At 55.6% G+C, this 21,491-nt stretch overlaps 1 protein-coding gene across 3 annotated transcripts; it reads left to right on the plus strand.

The window, feature by feature from the left end:
* Positions 1-214: 214 nt before the first annotated feature.
* CACNB1 (calcium voltage-gated channel auxiliary subunit beta 1) lies at positions 215-19,109 on the plus strand. Of its 3 annotated transcripts, none has more exons than XM_081219759.1 (14): positions 215-478; positions 2,915-3,001; positions 6,025-6,144; positions 7,280-7,402; positions 7,971-8,107; positions 8,334-8,410; positions 8,849-8,970; positions 10,072-10,152; positions 10,568-10,626; positions 10,813-10,922; positions 11,073-11,224; positions 14,775-14,870; positions 15,294-15,479; positions 17,220-19,109. In XM_081219759.1, the coding sequence occupies exons 1-14, from the start codon at positions 395-397 to the stop codon at positions 17,679-17,681; spliced, it is 1,896 nt and encodes a 631-aa protein (XP_081075885.1). In that variant the 5' UTR covers positions 215-394; the 3' UTR covers positions 17,682-19,109. The 3 variants fall into 3 exon arrangements, with proteins under 3 accessions (XP_081075885.1, XP_081075886.1, XP_081075884.1); XM_081219760.1 differs by lacking the exon at positions 8,849-8,970 and adding an exon at positions 9,786-9,805; XM_081219758.1 differs by having other exon boundaries at positions 8,816-8,970; positions 17,220-19,108.
* Positions 19,110-21,491: the final 2,382 nt, after the last annotated feature.

Genomic DNA, 21,491 nt, shown 5'->3' on the forward strand with positions numbered 1-21,491 from the left:
ATAGTGGGCCACCCTCACCCTAGGCCAGTCGGAGGCTAGCGCCCGCCGGGAGACACACGCGTCCCTTCCGCCGTCCTCCCATTGTCTGTGCGGAGCCAGCGGAGGGGCTGCGAGGGGCGGGGCCGGGGCCGGAGAAGGGAGGGAGGGACGGAGGGAGGGGCGGGTGGGAGCGGAGGGGGCGGGGGGAGATGTTGAGCCTTCAGGGGCCGAGGAGGCGGCGGCAGCAGAGGAGAGAGCGGGAGGAGGGAGGGAAGGCAGGAAGAGGGCAACCGAAGGCCGGGCCAGGTGGCTCGACCGGGTGCTGGCTGCGCTGCTCCCGGTTCCGACGGCCTCTCTCATGCGTTGAGGGCGCCCGGCTGGGCCGGACCGGCGGCCGGAGGGGAGGCTCCTCTCCATGGTCCAGAAGACCAGCATGTCCCGGGGCCCTTACCCATCCTCCCAGGAGATCCCCATGGAGGTCTTCGACCCCAGCCCACAGGTGAGGCGTGGTGGCCGGGATCGAGGGAAGGGGGCCGGTCCCGCGGACCTTGTGGGGTCGGATCGAGGGGGGCCGGGGAAAAAGGGGTTATATGCCCGGCGCCCAGGGGAGAGGGCTGTGCGCCCCCCAGCTCTGCCGGTGAATGATTGATGGGCGCTTGGCCGGGAGTTGTGCTGCGGTTTGGCTGAGCGGGGAGGAGGCGGTCGGGCCGCCTGTCACCCTCGCCTCGTCCTCTCCCACGCGTCAGGGTCTCTGCTGCTCGGGTACCGGCTCCAGTGGGTTGAGAGTGTGGGTGCTGGCGGGGGGACCCGGGGATTGAAGGAGGCTAGAGAGCGAGCTCAGGCAAAGGGGGGACGCAGAGCACGCTCAGGGGCGCCGGGCGGGTGTGGGTGGGGCGGGGGTGGCCGAGGCGGTGGTCAGCGGGCGGTGCCAGCAGGCCTTCAGAGCTGCGGACACTGGCCCTCGAGGGTGGGGAAGGGGCCAGCTCCGGGCCAGGCCCCCGTCCCAGCCACTTCAGCTCCACCCCTATATTGGACCACCGCCCCTCCCCCAACAAACACCCACGTTATCCCTCCTCCACCCCATCCCCCCCAGCCCCAGAAAATGCCTCCAAAGTTTGGAAAGTTGAATGGATGCCAACTCACTGTCCTGGAGGGGAAGAAACTGTGTTACCTGGGGGGCGTGGGGATGGGGGTGGTCTGCCGCCCCCCCCCACTCACACTTCTCCTGTGCCCCCAGGTTACCCCCGGAAAGGGGTATTCTTGGGTGGTGAGGGTGCCCATGGAGTGACCAGCAAGGTCTGGGGTGGTCGTGCCAGGGGATTTCTCTGGGACGTGTCCTTATCCAACCTGGCAACACCCCAAGGCTAGGATAGCATTAACTCTTTTCTTGCTGTGGCCAGCCTGGAGCAACTGTAACCACCATGATAATGTGGGCACGTGGGGTGTGGGGGTCAGGTCAGACCTAAAAATACCTCCCTTCTCCACCCCAGGCCCCTTGGAGCCTGGGACGCAGCTGACTGGGGCCTTCCTTTCAGCTGTCCCTTGTCCCTCTGGGTGCCACTCCCTTTTCCTTGCCTGGGATAGTGGTGGTGGTCTGAAAGAGTCTGGGGCTCACTGGGGGAATCCTCTTAAGTTCATAGGGATCCTCAGTCCTCGAGGTTGGAGATATGTCTTGCTGGAGAGAAGGTGATGGGAGGGAGGATCCTCAAAGGGTTCCCAGGTGCCCTTCTCTCCCATCCATCCATCCTCCTCCTTGTACTCAGGCCCAAGGAACCAGAGCCTGTAGTCTGGTCATGGCTTACCTAGCTTCTTTGGCAAAGAAACTCTAGGATGGAGGCTGGGGGGCAGGGGCTTGGAGGGCCTGAACCCTCAATGATTCCCCCCCCCACTCTAGACAGGCTGGGGGCCAATGTGTATATTTGAGTTGGGGAGAGGAAAGAAGTAGCCCCCTTTACAGGAGGCCTGGAAATACCTGAATGGGTGGCTGCGTGAGAGGTCAGGCAGTGTCCACGCCACCGAAGCCAGGAGCCCAGCCAGTGGGACTGAGCAATTCTTCTCCGAGGCCCTGTGGGGGGCTGTGTTCTAGACTCATCTCGGGGCAGGGCCAAGGGACATTTAGATTGATGCAGCCTGATGGATATCATGGGGACAGGACGTGGGCATTGGCAGCTGAGGGTTAGAGGGCTTAATCCCTCTTGCCCCCTTGGGGAGAGGTATGATCACGGTGACTGTGAGGACGGGCTGAGAAAAAGTCCTACCAGGCTGGAGGCGGGGTGCTGAATCTGCCCCCATGGGTCAGGGTTGGGGTTAGATGTTTACTTTCCAAATACAGTTCCACGCCCCCTACCCCTCCCTGGGAATCTAGTTTTAGGTCTCCAAGAGCTGAGAGCTGCAACTCCCCTCCCCACTCTGCGAAAAACAAGGCAAGAGTTGGGCATGGGGAAAGCCAAGCTGGGCCTGGGTTGGCGAATCGTCTTCTCTCTGGGGGCCACAGGCACACTCAGCCCCGCTTTGCTCCAGCTGAGGTGCAGGGGGAGGGGGACTTTCCCAGGGGCTCTCTCCGCACCCCCAGCACTGCAGGCAGCCTCTCCCTTCCCCCTGAGGCCTCTGCAGCCTGCCCAGCGTCTCAATTAGCTCTGCTGCCTAATGAGCCTCCAGCTTCTCAGTGCCTCCCCCTTCCCAACCTCTCTGGCTTGGTTTGGGGGTTTCTGTGTGTGCTTCCTAGGGCTCTCTTTCACTGTCCCCCACCCCATGGCTGTGGTCTGGGTTCTCCCTCCCGCTCGGGCTGTACCATCTCAGGAAGAAGATAGAGGGGCGGGCTGTTGAGATCAGGGAATGATATTTCCAAGGCTTGGCTGTGGTTCTGGGCCTGATGGGATGAGGGTTGGGAAAGGGCCTTTTTGATTCTACTCTTGTCCCTTCCTGGCTTCTCCAGGGCAAATACAGCAAGAGGAAAGGGCGGTTCAAAAGGTCGGATGGGAGCACATCCTCGGATACAACATCCAACAGCTTTGTCCGCCAGGTAATGGGTAGGCTGGGCTGAGAGGAGGGAGGTGGCTGGTTGGTGGAGACCAGGATTGGTGAGCTGGGTGAGGCTTTCTCCAGGCACCCTCCCCCGTGTCATTGGTCACCTGCCTACAACCACCCCATACCCTTACACCCCATGACCTCCTCTGCATATACTGTCAGCTGTACCCACTCCCTCAGCCCCCACCCAATCCCTCCCCCAGCACCAGACACCAGCCCCTGCTGCCTGCCTGCCTGCGTCATCTCATTCAGGGACAGCCTGGCCTGCCTCCTTCTAGCTGGCTTCAGGCTGTCACCCACTCCCCCTGCCGGCTGTCTCCTTCCATGTCCTCCCCCAGAATCTGTGACAGCATGGGGTAGAGGCAGGTCCTAAGAAATGAGGAGCCAGGACATTTGGGTCCCTGGAGCCCTGATGAGGTATGGGTCAGGGAAACGCCTTCCTCACATCCAGATGTGACTGTTCTTTTTGTGTGTGTGTGTGACTGTTCTTTAATACGCAGAGAGAGAAAGTGTGTTGAGGGAGGTGGAGGAGAGGCAGGAGGAAGTTGATATTAGAGAGGACTTTAGCCCAGCATCCCTGAATGAAGGCGGGTAGTGTAGCTGAATGGCTTTCTGGGGTTTTCTGTTCTCCCATCAGGAAGATGCTGTTCTCATCTCTGTTCTAACTATCAACCCCAGGCCATCTCAGGCTCAGGGAGAAGCAGTGAGAGAGCCATGTAGTTGCTATGACTACAGAGCATCTCAACAAAGCCTGGTACCCAAAAAAGGCAAGAGGGGCTTGGGATCAGACAAGGAAAGGAGTACATTGAAGAAAACATGGGCAGCATCTGAGGGCAGAGGGCAGTGGGGAAGTCAGCCGCCCCCACCCCCACCCCCGGGCCAGGAGAGAGAGGGTGATGCCAGGCAGATCCACGACAGATTGGAGAGAGGCCCTTCTTTTCACTTCTTCCGTCTCCACGACACTTGGCACATGTGAGCCCGGGCCTGACTTGAGAGGGTCAGGAAAAGGGCTCTTCATCCCAGCATCTCCATACAAACACGAAGCCCTTTCTTTGATCTTTCCCTCATCCCCCGTGTTGCAGGACTGGGCCAGGGCCGGGGCCAGGAAGAATGACACTGTGCTCAGTGGAGCCCCTCTTGACAGAAAAGGGCCTCATTCCTTCAGTGTTTGCCGACCCAGAGGATCAGACCCCAGTCTCCAGTCCTTCCTCCTCTTAGCTCCCCAGCTCTGACCCCCTGTAGGTGGCAGGGAGTGGGGGGGCAGTCCTTGCCACATCTCTGAGCTAAATATACCCTAGCAGTTTGCACATGTAGCAACTCTGCTTGTAACCTGAGCCCCCTGGGGGAACGGGCAGTTTGGGCCACCCCCTAGGCCAGCAGGGGCAGGCACTGAGGGCGCCGGGATGGAGGCGCCCAGCCGGACCCTCGTAGTGGTGAGCTGGGGATGGAGAGAAGGTGGGGGGAGGTGGGAGCAGCCCCTCAGGAAAGCTGGTGGGAGGCTTTCACTCCAGCCTGTCTCCTTGCCTCACTGTTTCCTTGTCTCCCGCCATTCTTGGGTGTGTGTGTGCGTGTATGTGTGTTTGTGTGTGTGTTGGGGTCAGTGAGTGTCTCTCTGCCACTCCATCTCTGGGTCTGTTCCCCTGGCTCTCCTGGCATCTGTCTTTCTGACTCTGAGTGCTCCCGTCAGGAGGGGTGGAGAGTGGTAGATTAACGATTTTCACTCTTTCCTTTGCATCTCTTTTCCATCTTCTTCTAGTACCCCCCCCCAACCTTTCCCCTCTCCGCTCTCCCATTTTCATGATTTGATGGGCAGCTGCACCCACTGATGCACCAGGGCGCTCTGGGGGAGGTGGGAATTGGTCTTCTCTCTTTCCCACGTTCCCTCCATACGAAGCTAATGGGCATTCCTGGCCAGGTGACCCTTTCCTGTCTTCAGGAAAGAACCCCCTCACCTCTGCAGTCTTGTTCTTTCTTCAGGTCCCCTCCTGCCCTTTGTAGCAACACCACTGCTGCACGGTCACACAAATCCACACCTCCTGGCTCCTGCCCTCACATGCCCTCAGGGACACAGACACTGAGGGCGTCCCCCCGTTCCGCCCCGTATGCACACACGTGTACCTGTATGCATTCAGTCATACACACCAGGACATACCATAGAACATACCCTTGAAGTTGCACACCCAAGCACACCTGTGAATGAGCATGTTCATTCACGCCCTGGGTCTGGACAGGCTATGCGTGTCTTACACATGTGCCTGCATCACTGAGGGAGTTCCTCGTGCTCTGGGATGGTCGGTGTGATAAAGGCCTGCTTCCTGGCACACCCAGACTTCTGAGCCTGCCTTGACCCTGGCAGCTGGCAGCCCTAGGACTGAGGAAAGGCCTGCTCGTGTCCTTCTCTTAACTTGCCTCTTCTTGCACCACCCCAGGCATCTTGGGTTCTTTTTTGTATCTTATGAGAGCCTGAGGGCTGGGGCTCCCCAGCTTCTGGAAGAGGAGGTAGGATTCTATCTTTCCTCACCCTTGAGCAGAAAATGGCAAATTTTTGTGTGGCCCTAGCCCATGGAGCAGGCTGCCCATGGCCGCCAGTGCCGAGAGCTCAGGCCTAAGCTGGTGGCTACAGCCCCTGGAAGGACTCACTGGGCCTGTGCTGAGTCTGTCTCAGCCGGTGCTGGGGGCAGGGGAGGGAAGGAGGAGCAGGGAGTGGAGACTGTCCCTTGGCACTCCACCCCTGCGCTGTGCCCCTATCAGGTTCCCACCCCTCCCTGGGCCCCGAGCAGCTGTCCTTGGACCTGCCGTAATCCCCTGCTCACTGCTGTCGCCCTTCCTAGGGCCACACTCTTTCCAGGGGCCTGCAGACCTCGTTCTCCGGCTCTTCCCATCTAGTACCACCTCCTCCTAGCCCTTGTGGTATCATGCTGGGCTGGCTGGGGCTTGAGGCATCCACGACGGGTGCCTTCCGAGGCCCAGGAGCTGCGGCGGCAGCGTTGGCCCTGAGCTGGCCCTGTCTGTTTTCAGGGATCAGCAGAGTCCTATACCAGCCGTCCGTCAGACTCCGATGTGTCTCTGGAGGAGGACCGGGAAGCCTTAAGGAAGGAGGCGGAACGCCAGGCATTAGCCCAGCTCGAGAAAGCCAAGGTGAGAACGACGGGAAGGGCCGTGCTGGCATCCTGTCCCTTACCCCAGGCCTCAGAGACAGCCTGGACAGACCCAGGGGCAGGTCTTGGCCCAGCCACTTCCTAGCTCATGTACCCCTCTGATGTGCCTCTGCTTTTCACCTGTAAAGTGTAAGCTATAATACCTGCCTCCTTATAAAGTACAATAAGTGCCTAATTTCTACACATAATAGGAGCTAAACATTTCCACTCATTTCTGGAGTCAAATTTTCTGGGCTCTTATTAGCTGTGTGATCTTAGACAAGTCACTTAACCTTTCTGAACTTTAGTCTTCTCATTCATTAAGATGAATATGGTGGGAGTTCCCCCGCAGTCCAGTGGTCAGGACTCAGCAGCACTTTCACTGCCGTGGCCCCGGGTTCAATCCCTGGTCGTTGGGGAACTATGATCCCACGAGCCACGTGGCACAGCAAAAAAGAAAAGAAAAGAAAAGAAAAAAACCCATAAAATGAATATGGTAATAGTACTTAACTTCATAGGGTTTTTGTAATGAATAAATGAGATAATGGGTGTGAAACATACAACACAGTACCTGTTACACTACACGGTACCTGCTGCCATTATTATTACTATTATTTGTTCTTATTGTTGTTCTCACTATTCTTATTATTCCTTCTTGGTGTTATTCTAGGCTCTCCCACCACCCATACTTAGCATTCCCTGATGCCCCCCTCCACCCTGAGAGGACTGAGTTCTATGGTTTGCTTTTGTGTGTGTGTGTGTGAAATTTAATATATGCAGTAAAAAACTGCATAAGCCATTCAGTATATGTTTTTATTAAAAAAAATTTTTTTTTGAAGTATAGTTGATTTACAACGTTGTGTTAGTTTCAGGTGTACAGCAAGGTGATTCAGTTATACATATATGTGTATATTCTTTTTCGGATTCTTTTTCATTATAGGTTATTACAAGATTTTGAATATAGTTCCCTGTGCTATACAGAGGTCCTTGTTGTTTATCTATCTTATGTATAGTAGCGTGTACAGTATATGTTTTAATAAACAATTTACAAAACAAACCTCTCCCTAATCACCACCGCAGTCAGGAAGTTGTACATCCCATTGTGATTTAACCCTCTGGTTGTCATCTTCCTCTAGACCAAGCCAGTGGCATTCGCTGTGCGGACAAATGTCGGCTACAACCCATCTCTAGGGGATGAGGTGCCTGTTCAGGGAGTGGCCATCACCTTCGAGCCCAAGGACTTCCTGCACATCAAAGAGGTGGGGAGGATGTGTTGGCATCTGGAGGGAGGGCAGGGTAGTGGGTGCCAGGAGAGGGGCTGTCAGACCTCTAGTGGAAAAAGACTTCTGAGCCAAGCAGAACTGGGCTAAATCTGCTGTGTGACCTTAGGCAAATCTTTCCACCTCTCTGAGCTTCTCATTTTTCATTGGTAAAACGGGACGGTAATGCCTAGGTCACAAGGTGGTTGGGAGGGTTTGTGATGAGGCCTGTCAGTGGGGTGGCAGTGTGCCAGGCACGTGGAGGTGTCAGCATTTACTTCTCTCCCTGCCTTTCCAGGGTAGAGCTGGCACATGGGGGAGGAAGGGCTCTCAGAACAGGGATGTGCTCGGGGGTGTGGGTGGTCCATGGCACAAGAGGATGCTGGTTCCGGAGAGTCCTGAGAATTGGGGGCTGTAATCCGAGGCTGGTGCCACGGCTGTTTGAGGGTGCCGCCCCCTGGGCGGGGTAGGCACGTCTGGGGGTGGTGTCCCCCGGAGCTGGCTGCTGGCTTGTACCTCTAATCTCCCTCTTGGTCTCCCCCACCCCACCTGCCGTTGTCGTTTGCAGAAATACAATAATGACTGGTGGATTGGGCGACTGGTGAAGGAGGGCTGTGAGGTTGGCTTCATCCCCAGCCCTGTCAAACTGGACAGCCTGCGCCTGCTGCAGGAACAGAAGCTGCGCCAGAACCGCCTCAGCTCCAGGTGTTTGGCTGGGGCCAGGGCACCTCCGGGAGAGGCCAGCCAGCCAGCCAGGAGTAGGCCCTGAGGGTTGACGCATTGCCCTGAGGACACAAAACTGTCTGTGGCATCACCAGTGGGGCTGGCAAATGAGGGTGGGGTGCGGGGGGCAGCCTGTGAGAGAACAGATCCCCCACCCTCACGCCCACCTCCTTTGCTCACGGCTCCATTTGCCTTTCTGCCCACACAGCAAATCAGGTGACAACTCGAGCTCCAGTCTGGGAGACGTGGTGACTGGCACCCGCCGCCCCACGCCCCCTGCCAGTGGTAAGAGCTGCCGCCACCCCACGGGGTCGGGTGGAGCTCCTGGGCGGGGTGGTCTCCCCACTGCCTGTCCCCTCCTTTCCCTGCAGTTGGGGGTACCCCAATCCTGAGTCCTCCAGACACCTCCGGTGGTACCCCCTCCATGAAGAGCAGGACACCCCACAAGCTGGGCCTGTCCATCAGCGCCCATTCTGTCATGTCTCTACTCTCCCATTTCTTTGGTAGCTCCATCTCTCTGCCTGACTGCCCTGCCCCCTACCCCCCATTCATTTCTCCCAGCCCTGTTCCATTCACCTCTTCTTTCTTTTTTCCCCATCCCATCCCTGCGTTTTGTACTTGTGTCTCCATGTCCATCTCATTCCTCCCCACCTCGCCTCCTTCCTCCCTCATCCCGACTCTCCGGTCCAGGTAATGAAATGACTAACTTAGCCTTTGAACTAGACCCCCTGGAGTTAGAGGATGAGGAGGCGGAGCTCGGTGAGCCTAGTGGCTCTGCCAAGACTAGCGTTAGCAGTGTCACCACCCCGCCACCCCACGGCACGCGCATCCCCTTCTTCAAGAAGGTAATTCTCGCTGGGTTCTTGCGATAGGGGAGGTCAGAGCCCAGCGCTTTGGCGGGGGAGGGGGGCTGGAATGGATTCCGATGTGGTATCAGCCTGATTCTGTGGGAATCAGGAGGAGGGAAGGGTAGGATGGCACCGAGAATGGGCACGTCTGTCTCCACACACAACTCCACCCTGGCCCACTTCTCCGGAAGGGATGGTTCTTGCGGTGGAAGCACCCTTTCTCTTGGAAGGCTGCCCCCGCCCCTCAACTGAAAGCAGGGTCTGGGTAATGAGACCTGACCTTTCCCCCTCACTGCCAGTGGGATAGGCCGTGTTTGCCCCCACTCCCACGTGTGAAGGGGAAAGTGGAATGGTGACCTTCTTGGCCCTTTTCGGACTCCACGGGGCTACGGTGGGCACACGGGGATCTCCTGGCTGCAGAGCAGGACAGTTAGCGTACCCTTAAAATGGGCGGTTTGGCCTGCACTGGGGCCAGGAGATGGGCACCAAATTAGAGGCTGTCACTCTTCCCAGCTCTTTTCCCAGACCCAGAAAGGGGGTACAGGGTGTCTGAATATTCCCAAGTTCACTGGACTGGCCGTCAGTCCCGCTCCCAGCCCCGATCCAGGGCCACGTCTGGCTCCCCCTTGGCACGGGGTCCCATCCCCTGTCTCTGGCTCTGTCTGTCACTAACACGCATGCCTTGTTATCTCTCCTCGTCTGCCCGCTCTCCCTCCCTCTCTTGTCCCGGCTCCCCGCTCGCCCTCTGCCCCTGCCTGGGTACCTTCCCCTTTCTCCTCCCCCGCCCTCCTCTTGGCAATCTCTGGACCCAGCCAAACAGAAGCAGAAGTTGGTGAGTATCACAGCTTTCTGTGTCCCCCTCCCCACCCCCTGGGATGAGCTAGGGGGACCTTCTAACACCCATTCCCATATCTGCCCCCCTTTTCCCCAACCCTTCCTGGTTCTCCCTCGCCATACCTCCCCACCCCCACCCTGATCCCCACATCTGGACTTTGGGACCAGGGGGAGGAAAGGATGCATGGGGGAGCCTGGAGGTGGGGGAAGAGGGGCTAATGCCATCTCCACTCTGGGGTTTCCCCTCCCTGCTTCCCCCCCCAGACAGAGCATGTGCCCCCCTATGACGTGGTACCTTCCATGAGGCCCATCATCCTGGTGGGACCGTCGCTCAAGGGCTATGAGGTAGGAGCCCCTAGAGGCGAGTGGACCCAGAGGGGCCCAGACCTCCAGAAAGACTCCATAGAAAGGTCTTCAGACCCCGGAGAGATCCCCCAGCAGGGCCCTCCCAGGGTTTCTTCCCCAGAGGACTATGTACCTTCAGAGACACCCCAACCCCCAGGGAGACCCCAGAAGGGTCTCATCCTCTCAAAAGAACCCCAGAAAAGTCCTCCCAGAGATCCCACCTTAAAGGATCTTTGCAATCAGAAACCCCAGTGGAGGCCCCTCAGACTCAAAAGGACTACCCCCTCCCCTTAACAGGGACTTACTCATCTCAGGGATTTAAGAAGAAAATGGAATGTCAGGGGGCAAATACCTAGCAGTCCACCCTCCCTGAGGGGCTTTAAACACCTGACTTCTCCTCCCCGCCCAACCTCAGGTTACAGACATGATGCAGAAAGCTTTATTTGACTTCTTGAAGCATCGGTTTGATGGCAGGTAAGACCCTGGGAGCTGGCTCTCCACTCCCACCATGGTTCTCTGCTGCTGGGGATGGGCAGGATGGCTTGAATGACAATCCTGGAACTCTTGGACTGAGGGATAAGAGGCTGTCCTGGAGCCTGGGGAGTAGGCAGGGCATTCTAGGCCACCCTGACCCCTGGCTCCTCTTGTCCCATCCCCCAGGATCTCCATCACTCGTGTGACAGCGGACATTTCCCTGGCTAAGCGCTCGGTCCTCAACAACCCCAGCAAACACATCATCATCGAGCGTTCAAACACACGCTCCAGCCTGGGTGAGCCCACCCTTAACTGCACCCCCACCCCTGCTCTGGGGCCAGATGTGGGAGGGGGGAGGGGGGCATCTCCAGAAATGCTCTCTTTGCCCACGGCCTCCTGGGAGGCCCCCTTACATTTCCCCCTGCCCCATGACTCCATTTCCCCAGCTGAGGTTCAGAGCGAGATCGAGCGCATCTTCGAGCTAGCCCGGACCCTTCAGTTGGTTGCTCTGGATGCCGACACCATCAACCACCCAGCCCAGCTCTCCAAGACCTCACTGGCCCCCATCATTGTTTACATCAAGATCACCTCTCCCAAGGTGGGTGCAGGCATCTGACCCTGTTGGAGACAGGAGTGCTCTGGTTGGGCTGCCTGTGTTTAAACCCCAGGTACTGCTTACTAATTGTGTGACGTAATCTCCTCGAGCCCAGATTCCCTGCTCTGTCGAACTCCATTGTCTGGATATTGTGAAGATTCAACCTAATGTGAATACTTAGCACTTAGCAAAGGGTCTGGTATAATATACCTGACCATGTTTTTTTTAAAAAACATTTATTTATTTATTTATTTATTTATTTATTTATTTATTTATTTATTTTTGGCTGCGTTGGGTCTTCGTTGCTGTGCCTGGGCTTTCTCTAGTTGTGGTTATCGGGGGCTACTCTTCGTTGCGTTGCATGGGCTTCTCATTGCGGTGGCTTCTCTTGTTGCGGAGCACGGGCTCTAGGTGCACGGGCTTCAGTAGTTGTGGCACGTGGGCTCAGTAGTTGTGGCTCGCGGGCTCTAGAGCACAGGCTCAGTAGTTGTGGTGCACGGGCTTAGTTGCTCCGCGGCATGTGGGAGCTTCCCAGACCAGGGATAGAACCCATGTCTCTCCTGCATTGGCAGGCGGACTCTTAACCACCGCGCCACCAGGGAAGTCCCCCTTGTCATGTATTAACTATTTTAAATATTATTATTAGGGTCATGCAGGCCAGTCCCCTGTCTCTACTTTGTTGACTTCTCCTCTTGAGTCCAGAAAACAGAAAGAATTCTGTGCTTTCTGTCCCAGTGTCATGCAGCTACTTGGCTGCTGGGAAGAGACCTTTCCTGTCTTTCGATTTCAGCCCTTTCTGCTGCACCGCCTTCATGTAGGCCTCAATAGAGATGAAATTGGTAGGAAGGCTGATTGACTTCCTGGTCATACAGCGGCTCTGTTAGTTTTCCCTCCTAGACATTAGTGGGGGTTTCAGAAACATGGAAGGTGAGCTTAGGTGAAGGATTTGAAATGAGGAGAGAGCATGGGGTTCAAATCCGAGCTCTGATTGGCTTATTTTTATTTAATTAATTAAATCTTGGTTTTGGTTTTTTGGGTTGTATTTTATTGAGTTTGTGATCTTGGGGGGATTATTTAGCCTTTGCACCTCAATTTCTTTTTTTTTTTTTTTTTTTTGCGGTATGTGGGCCTCTCACTGCTGTGGCCTCTCCCGTTGCGGAGCACAGGCTCCGGACGCGCAGGCTCAGCGGCCATGGCTCACGGGCCCAGCCGCTCCACGGCATGTGGGATCTTCCCGGACCGGGGCACGAACCCGTGTGCCCTGCATCGGCAGGCGGACTCTCAACCACTGCGCCACCAGGGAAGCCCCTGCACCTCAATTTCTTTACCTACAAAATGGGAATTATAATCATTCTCATATGTCATTGAGAGGGTTGGAGGTAATGATGTAAAGAGCCCAGAGTTCTGTCTGATGAAGGCACCCAGAGGTGGTAACTGTTAACATCTCATGGTAGCACCCAGTTTCTTTTTTTTTTTTTTTTAATATTTATTTATTTGGCTGCCCTGGATCTTAGTTGCGGCACACGGAATCGTCATTGCCACCTGCGGGATCTTCGTTGCAGCACACGGGATCTTTTAGTTGCGGCATGCAGGATCTAGTTCCCCGACCAGGGATCAAACCCTGGTCCCCTGTGTTGAGAGTCTTAACCACTGGACCACCAGGGAAGTCCCTGAGCACCCAGTTTCTTAATCTTTCTGAGTCCTAAGTTTCTAATGAGCATAAAGAGGGTGATGGGATTTAAGTACTACCTGGGGTGGTTGAAAGGATCAAATGAGACAACGGCTGCAAAAACACTTTGTGAACTAGAAAGTTAACAGACACTTCCATTGCCCCCACTGAGCACTGACTGAGGTTAAGGGTGGGGACTCTGGAATCAGCCTGCCTGAGTTTAGGTACCAGTGCTACCACTTACCGGCTCTGTGCTCTTTTGGCAAGTCACCTAACTTCTCTATGTTTCAGTTTCCTCATCTGCAAAATAGGAATCCTCAAATGGTGCTTGGGAAGATTAAGTAAACAAATTAACCACGCAAAGTGCCTGGTACCTACTAAGCACTGTATCTATTCTTTTTTTTTTTTTTAGATTTTTACCTTGAAATAATTTCAAACTTACGGAAGAGTTGTAAGAATAGTAGGACTATCTTTGAACACCCTTCACTCAGATTCACTACTTTTTTAACAGCTTTATTGAAATAAAATTCACATGCCATTCAATTCAGCCATTTAAAGTATACAATTAAATTTTTTTCAGACTCATTAATTTTGAACATTTTGCCACTACTTTATGTATGTATGTATTATGTATATGTGTGCTTATATATGTGTATCTTTTTTCCTGAACTATTTGAGAGTAAGTTGTAGATATTGTATGCCTTTATCCCTAAATATTTCAACATGTATTTCTTAAGAACAAGGATATTAACTTACATAACTACAGTACAATTGTCAAATTTAAGAAATCTTATCTAAAATACTGTCCATCTTCAGTTTTCACTAGCTGTCCCAATAATGCCCCTTATAGCAATTTCCCCTTCATGATCCAGGATCATGTGTTGCATTTAGTTGTTATATCTCTTTATAGTCTTTAAGCTGAAAATTTTCCTCAGCCTTTCTTGGATTTTCATGACACTGACTTTTTTTTGTTTTTTTGCGGTACGCGGGCCTCTCACTGCTGTGGCCTCTCCCGTTGCGGAGCACAGGCTCCGGACGTGCAGGCTCAGCGGCCATGGCTCACGGGCCCAGCCGCTCCGCGACACATGGGATCTTCCCGGACTGGGGCACAAACCTGTGTCCCCTGCATCGGCAGGCGGACTCTCAACCACTGCGCCACCAGGGAAGCCCGACACTGACATTTTTTAAGAGTACAGATCACTTATTTTGTAGATTGTTCCTCGGTGTGGGTTTGTCTGATGTTTCCCCATGACTAGATTTAGGTTTTACGTTTCAGGTAGGAACATCACCAAAGCGATGTGTCCTTCTGAGTGCGTTGCATCCGGAAGCACAGGATGTCGGTTTGTTGCATCATTGGTGCTGTGAACTTTGATCACTTACTTAAGGTTGTAGCTTTATGTTTAGCTATTATCATCATTATTACTGTTATCACTGAGATGAGAATAATCATAGTGGCTGCATAATGGCATTATTGTCAGGACTAAATGAATTGATTGTGTAAAAAGCACAGAATAGTGCCAGTACATAGCACGTGTCCCTATAAAGGATGGCTACTGCTGTTAACGTGGAGGGGAAGTTGGCCCAGAGAACAAAGCCTATAAAGGTTACAGGGGTTGGGAAGGAGAATCATTGCCCTTCATTACAGCCACTGCTGGAACTTCCCAGGACAGGCTGGCATGAGACCCAGGAGAGAGCCTGAGCACTGTGTAGGATGGACACAGGACTGGTGAGGTCATTTCTGAAGAGGCGGCCAGGGCTGAGAGTCATGGAACATCCCCTGGCCCCAATACTGTCCCTCCACACTGGCTCCGACCAGGACCCGCCTCTCCGGCTTGGTGCATTGCAGGGTCCCTGTAGCCCCTCTTCTTTCCCCCCACAACCCAGGTTCTTCAGAGGCTCATCAAGTCTCGAGGGAAGTCTCAGTCCAAACACCTCAATGTGCAAATAGCAGCCTCGGAGAAGCTCGCGCAGTGTCCCCCCGTGAGTGCTCAGACCCAGGGGAAGGGGGGGGCGACGTTTGGGTTCTCCATGTGTCCTCTGGCCTGCATCAGAGAGTGACCGGAACGCCTGGGCGGGGTCCAGAGATGCAGGCGGGTTTTCTGGGAAAAGGGTGCTGGATGTTCAAGTCCCAGAAGCACCACTTCTCTGTGGGGAGTTAAGCCCCCTCTCCACGCCTTGGTTGCCTTATATCTAGAATGAGGGAGCTGGAGTATCGGGGTACCAAGACCTCTTGTAGTTCTGCCGATTTATGTATCTAAGAGCCCTCCTCTTCCTGGACATCCAGAGGTTTCTTTTTAACTTTGTCCTTTAACCCCTTGACTCCACCCACTGCTCCAGGCCACACCCTCACCCCTTGGTCATGCCCAGCTCATCCCAGCCCTGCCCTTAACCCCGCCTCCACAGGAAATGTTTGACATCATCCTGGATGAGAATCAACTGGAGGATGCCTGCGAGCATTTGGCCGAGTACTTGGAAGCCTATTGGAAGGCCACACACCCGCCCAGCAGCACTCCGCCCAATCCGCTGCTGAACCGCACCATGGCTACTGCAGCCCTTGCTGCCAGCCCTGCCCCTGTCTCCAACCTCCAGGTACAGGTGCTCACCTCACTCAGGAGAAATCTCAGCTTCTGGGGAGGGCTGGAGGCCTCGCAGAGGGCCAGGGCGGTGCCCCAGCAGCAGGAGCACCCCGTGTAGGTGCCCCGCCCACGTCCCCTCCCGCCCAGGGCTCGGAACTGAGGAACTGAGCACGGTGAACGCGGGCAAGGAAGGGAAGAGTTTTATTTTGTAAAAAATGTGGTGAGTGGCAGCTTCTGGTGTCTGTGGTTTTTGATGGGATTGGGGCTGGCTGGTGGGGCCTCCCTGGGCCTGGTCCCATAGGACCATATCTGCTGCCCTGGGGGCCTTGTAGGATACGTGACTAGGAAGAAACAGAGGAAAATCAATATATGTTTGCTGGACTCTACACCCATTTTAGACCCAACAGAGGTCACAGCATTTTAGACGCAACAGACCAAGGGCCCTCAGACGCAGGGAATCCCACAGAGCAGGGCCGTTCAAACCAGAGAAACTGCCCCCTCCTCCAGAGCCCTAATCTCAGGAGATTTCCCAGTAGAGACCCAAAATGAAGCATCTTCCATGAGTTGAACCTTCCATCCTTCTCCCAGTTAAACAGATTCCAGGAAAGACCCTCCTGTGGGTTGTCCACCCTGCCTTGATCTCCTCCCATGGGAACCAAGGCCTCTATCTCTGAGGTCAAACCATTAAGTATTGGGTTCCAGATTAGAATGAGAAGAAACCCATGAAATCATTCTGGACCATTGCTTTTCAAATTTGTTTTCAGCACCAGAGCCCATTTGTTCACTGAATCTTATGTGGAAGCTCAGTCTGTAGACAAGGCATCCTTGCTCTGCTCAGAGGGAGCTAGTGGCCTTGGCCTCCATTCCGCTTCCACGGGGACCCCTGAAGCGCTCTGTGCCCTGTCCACCCACCCCAGATCTCCAGGGAATAGTTTGGAGATTGCTGCTCTAGTCTAATCCCCATCACACCACCACAGAGACACTGGGGCACTGAGACGGGAGTCACTTGCTCAGGGTCACACAGCTTGAAGTAGCAGGGCATGGGGCTAGAACCCAGGTCTCTTTGCACCCCACCCAGCAGCCTCTATGGCCATCTTCATGTGGCATTTGGTGCTGAGGACATTGGGCCATCTCACTGTTGCCAGTGGGGATAGAGACCCATCAGCCTTCCCCAGCCTGCAGCTTTGAGTCTTTGTTGGGGGCAGGGGAGGAATCCTATCAACCTTGGAGACTTTGTCATCTGACTAGGCAGTGGGGTGGGGGGAAGTGTGGGGTTCCGGAAGCCTGTGATTAGGGGCTGGTTGGGCTGAAGGAGCTGGCTGAAATCCCCCCTTAGTATATTTGGGAAACGGGGGCAATGACTAACCCAATCAACCACTAACAAGTGGCAATACTAATGAGCTGTTAATGATGATTTAGCCCAAGACAGCATTAATGTGTGCCTTGAGGAATTGATGACTAATTGTTCGTGGGCTCTCTACCATGGTTACCAGGAGAGTTCATGCCTTCACCCACCTTAGGAAGGTCTGGTGCCCCCTCTCCTAGTGGAGGAGCAAATGCCTTGAATTCTGTCCTCTGGCTCTCTGGCTGGGCTCCAGAGCTGTTTGCCGGCTGCCCATCCCCTAGGGTCAGCACCCTCCTCTCCTTCAGCCAGGCTGGGTGTCATGGTGCCCTCACTAACCTGCCTTGCTTTGTTGTGTTTCTCTCACTCCTGCCTGATCTGCATGGTGTGTGCCATCTGCCTGCTAACCAGGGACCATACCTTGCTTCCGGGGACCAGTCGCTGGAACGGGCCACCGGGGAGCACGCCAGCGTGCACGAGTACCCGGGAGAGCTGGGCCAGCCCCCAGGCCTTTACCCCAGCAGCCAGCCGCCAGGCCGGGCGGGCACCCTGCGGGCACTGTCCCACCAAGACACGTTTGATGCCGACACCCCTGGCAACCGAAACTCTGCCTACACGGAGCTGGGAGACTCGTGTGTGGACATGGAGACTGACCCCTCCGAGGGGCCAGGGCTTGGAGACCCTGCAGGGGGCAGCACCCCACCAGCCCGACAGGGATCCTGGGAGGATGAGGAAGACTATGAAGAGGAGCTGACCAACAACCGGAACCGCGGCCGGAATAAGGCGCGCTATTGCGCGGAGGGCGGGGGTCCAGTTCTGGGACGCAACAAGAATGAGCTGCAGGGTTGGGGGCGGGGCGTCTACATCCGCTGAGAGGCAGGGGCCACACAGTGGGAGGAAGGGCTCTGAGCCCAGGGGAGGCGGGGGACAGAGGGGCTCACCACTGCGGATGTATCCTGCCTCCAGGGGGCGCTGTCTCCCTCCTTTCAGATGCCTTTGCTCAACGTTTGGGGTTTCTTTGGTGGTAGCATTCCAGCCAGCTCCTGGGGCTCCCTTAAGCCTCAGCGGTAGGTTTTTACCTACATGCTGTGGGTGCATGGGGGGATGACAACCTTCCTGCAGTATCCCCTTCCCCACCTCAGGGGGCTCTCTCCCCTCGCCCAGAGAAAAGGTGCAGTTCCTTAACTCCTTCTACTCCAGGCTCTAAATGAGTGTCCTAAAATGGGGTGGCCCTTTCTTTTTCCAACCTGGAGTATTTGGGAAGGGTAGGGGGGCTTCTCCTGGAGAGGGAGACCACAGACTCTTTCCCATGAGGGCTGTCTTCCCCAAGCCCCAGATCCAGGGTCCTTCACCATGCCCACCCCTCCCCCTAGCTTCCTGGCAGCATTGTCTGGGAGGTGAAAGCTACAGCATTGGAAGCCCCACCGGGACCTCGTCTTCGGGAGTGGTCTGGGTAGAAGCTGGCAGGCATCAGATGTAGTGCCCTGTGCCCGCCCAGGACCTAGAACCCTGAGGAGGGGGCAACCCGAGATGCTGCTACCCACCCCACCACCTCCATGCCTCAAGGCTTTGCCTACCCCAGGAATGAGCTTTGCCTACAACACCCCTTGCCTGCAGCCATCAGAAGAGGGGGCCCCTCTGCATCTGAGCCCCCCATCCCCTTGTCACCTGGGTGTGGAGCCCATGGAACACTCTGGTCCAGCTCATTTTGAAACCAAAAAACTGCTTCACTTTCACCCTGAGGCCCCAGGGGAGAGGCCCTGTGGGTTGGTGCCCCAAAGGTAATCGTCACTCCAGGGGTTGCCTCAGGACCTCGGATCTCCCCCGGGGGGCTTGGCTGCTGCTGCTGCTGCTGCTCTGTATCTGCCTCTTGTGATCCCGTCCTTTACCCGTGTCCACGCCCCCCAGGAGAGGCCTTGGTACCCCCTCTGCCCTGGATGGTCCCTCAGCCTAGCATCCCGTAGCCCAGCAGCCCTGTCCCCCCCCCCCACCAGCACCCAGCTGGGCCAGAGAGAGCCGATTGTGCCAACGAGGACTGGGCCCTGCCCGGCTGCCCGCCTCAGGGATGGGCGCCTCATGCCTGTCTCACCACCTCCTGTGCCAATGTTGTCCCACCCCCCACCCCCACCCGGGGGTGGGGTGCAGCTTCCACTTCCTGGTTAGCAGAGACCACTGCCCAACCTTTCCCCTTCCTGTCTGGTGTCCTGTGCCCCCATCTGTCTGTCTGTCCGTCTGTACTCCCCCAGGAGAAGTATTTTGCCACATATAAAACCGCCATCCTGTCCTTTGCGGCCACCTCCTGAGCCTGCTTCTTTGTTCCCGCCGCATGGTTGCCAGCCTAGGTGTGTGGGAGCTGCTGACGTGCAGGGAGGGAGAGTGAAGGGGTGGGTGCGGGAATACAGCCGCGGCCAGTCCCGGCCCTGCTCGCCCCAAGCCCCATGCCTGCCCACTCTGTCTCCCCATAAGTAGAGCCAGGGACAACGGGAAGCTGAGACGGGAAGTGGGGTGCCCCCGGTGTTGTTCGGGGGTCAGATCCAGAGCCACTGGCACCCTGTCTTCGAGGCCGGTGCTTGCTTCTCTGCTGCTGTGGCCTCGGCTGCTCCCCAACTCCCCAGGGAGGGATGGGCTGAGCGTCCGGCTCTCTCCACCGATGCCTCCACAACTACCCACCCCAGCCCCTGCTAACCAACCTGGTGCGAGGGGGAGAGGTCTGTTTGTGGGGAAGGGCAGAGAATCAGGAACCCCCATCCCCGTCCCAGACTGAGAGAAAGATCGTGACGGTGCCCGTTCCCGCCACCGTCAGCTGGCCGGATGTGGACTTGGGACGCTTGATCCTTCCTGCTGTCGCCTGTACCCTGCCTCACCCAGCACGCACAAACCATTTCTCCACTCTCGTGGTTCTTGTTTTTGGGGTGGTGGACCTGAATGCTCCTGCGCAACGTGTGTGTGTGTAGAGGGCGACAGACGTCAGGACCCTCCAGATGAGGGGTTAGCAAACCCAAGGAACGAGGAGCTGGGAAGGCCCACGGGTCGAGTGACTGGCCCATGGTCAGCAGGGAGGTGATGGCAAAGCCGGCACTGCTGGGACTGGAGCCCAGTCTGCCTGCCATCGTAGTGCTCCTCCCACTGCCTTTCAATGGAATCGATCTTTCTTTCCTGTGTTTATTCATTGAGCAAACATTTATTGAGCATCTACTATGTGCCAGGCACAAGTCTAAGTGGGAGCTACAGACGATTCAGGACAGCACAACGAGCTCTCTGATGTAGGAAGCAGTGGGTCCTGGGGGAACCTGGAAGAGGGGTCCCTGCCTTAATCTGGGGGGATCAGGGGGTGCTTCGTGGAGGAGGTGAGGCTTGAGTGGAGTCTAGAAGGCTGGTTAGGAATTAACCTGAGCAGAGAAGGAGGGGAAGTGTTCAAGGCAGAGGAAATAGGTGACACGCAGGACACGTTCTTGGCACTTTGCTAGCAAAGTGTGCTCTCAAGGTGGTGGTAAGAGGGGGGTCAGCGGGGGCAAGTCACAGGGGCCTTGAGTCACACTAGGGAGTTTGGGCTTTGTCCTCAAGCTGGCATCAGAAACCGAAGGACTGTAAGCAGCGATGGTAAGCTTGTCTCGGTTGCAGTTTGGAGCATAGATTGGAGGGGGGCCTAGCTTGGGAACAGCTGCAATGGTCCAGGTGAAAAATGAGGCGGGTTTTCAGTGGAATGGGAGGCGGTGGCTGCCAGAGACATCTAGCAGTTACGATTGAGAGCTCTTGGAGAGTGATTGGAGGCAGCTCGTGAGAAAAAGGGAGGCATCTGGGGTGACTGTGGGTGAGGGACTTCCCAGACATAGAGGAAGCAGGTGAAAAAACAGGTCAGAGGCAGAAATGATAGTTAGCTTTGAACCAGGTGGGTATAAGGTGCATGTGGGAGAACGTCCAAGAGGAGAAGAGCGGAAAACAGGCTTGGTCTGGGGCTGCACAGAGGAACTCCGTCTGCAGTGGACCCTGGTACTTGAAAGTCAAAGGCAGGGCTCATTAGCTTCAGTTTACAGATAAAGCTCAGCGAGGTTAAGCAGTCTGCCCATAGTAACACAGCCATCAAGCAAGGACATGAACTGAGATCGGATTTCAAGTTCTGCGGTGTCCGTGACCCCCAAGTCTCATGCTAATTCCCCTGGCCCAGGATGCCCTAGCTTCTGCAAGGGAAGGGGTGCAGGGGAAGAGGAGGCAGGTGTCTGAGTATGTTTCTGTCTTCTCTCCACGTGCCTTCTCCCTGAAATTACATTTGCCCAGAACTTGCCGGCAGAGGCATTTCTAGGTGGCTTAGAGATATTGAGAGATGAGGAGAGAGAGACTGTTTTTAAAAAATATTTATTTATTTACTTATTTATTTGGCTGCACTGGGTCTTAGCTGTGGCACGTGGGATCTAGTTCCCTGACCAGGGATCGAACTCCGGGCCCCCTGCATTGAGGAGCGCAGAGTCTTGGCCACTGGACCACCAAGGAAGTCCCTGAAGAGAGAGACTCTTGTCTCCTGGTAACCATAAGCCCTCAACCAGCACACAATAAGCACGTTGGTGGTTGTCAACATGTGAGGATTTCCACAACCGTGAAGTCGGCTGGGGCTAGGCCCAGAGAGGCTGGTGCTATGACCACAGCCACCGAGATGCTGGGGACCCCTCCTATCTCCCTCCCTGACCA

The sequence above is a fragment of the Mesoplodon bidens genome (assembly GCF_964165515.1).
Source record: "Mesoplodon bidens genome assembly, chromosome: 19".
NCBI classification, from domain to species: domain Eukaryota; kingdom Metazoa; phylum Chordata; class Mammalia; order Artiodactyla; family Ziphiidae; genus Mesoplodon; species Mesoplodon bidens.

Bases quoted from the DNA above. Each gene is read 5' to 3' on its own strand.
- CACNB1 (XM_081219758.1), top strand. From the start codon at position 395: ATGGTCCAGAAGACCAGCATGTCCCGGGGCCCTTACCCATCCTCCCAG. The intron at 10,627-10,812 runs GTAAGACCCTGG...CCCATCCCCCAG, and splicing joins AAGCATCGGTTTGATGGCAG to GATCTCCATCACTCGTGTGA. The intron at 15,480-17,219 runs GTACAGGTGCTC...CCTGCTAACCAG, and splicing joins CCCCTGTCTCCAACCTCCAG to GGACCATACCTTGCTTCCGG.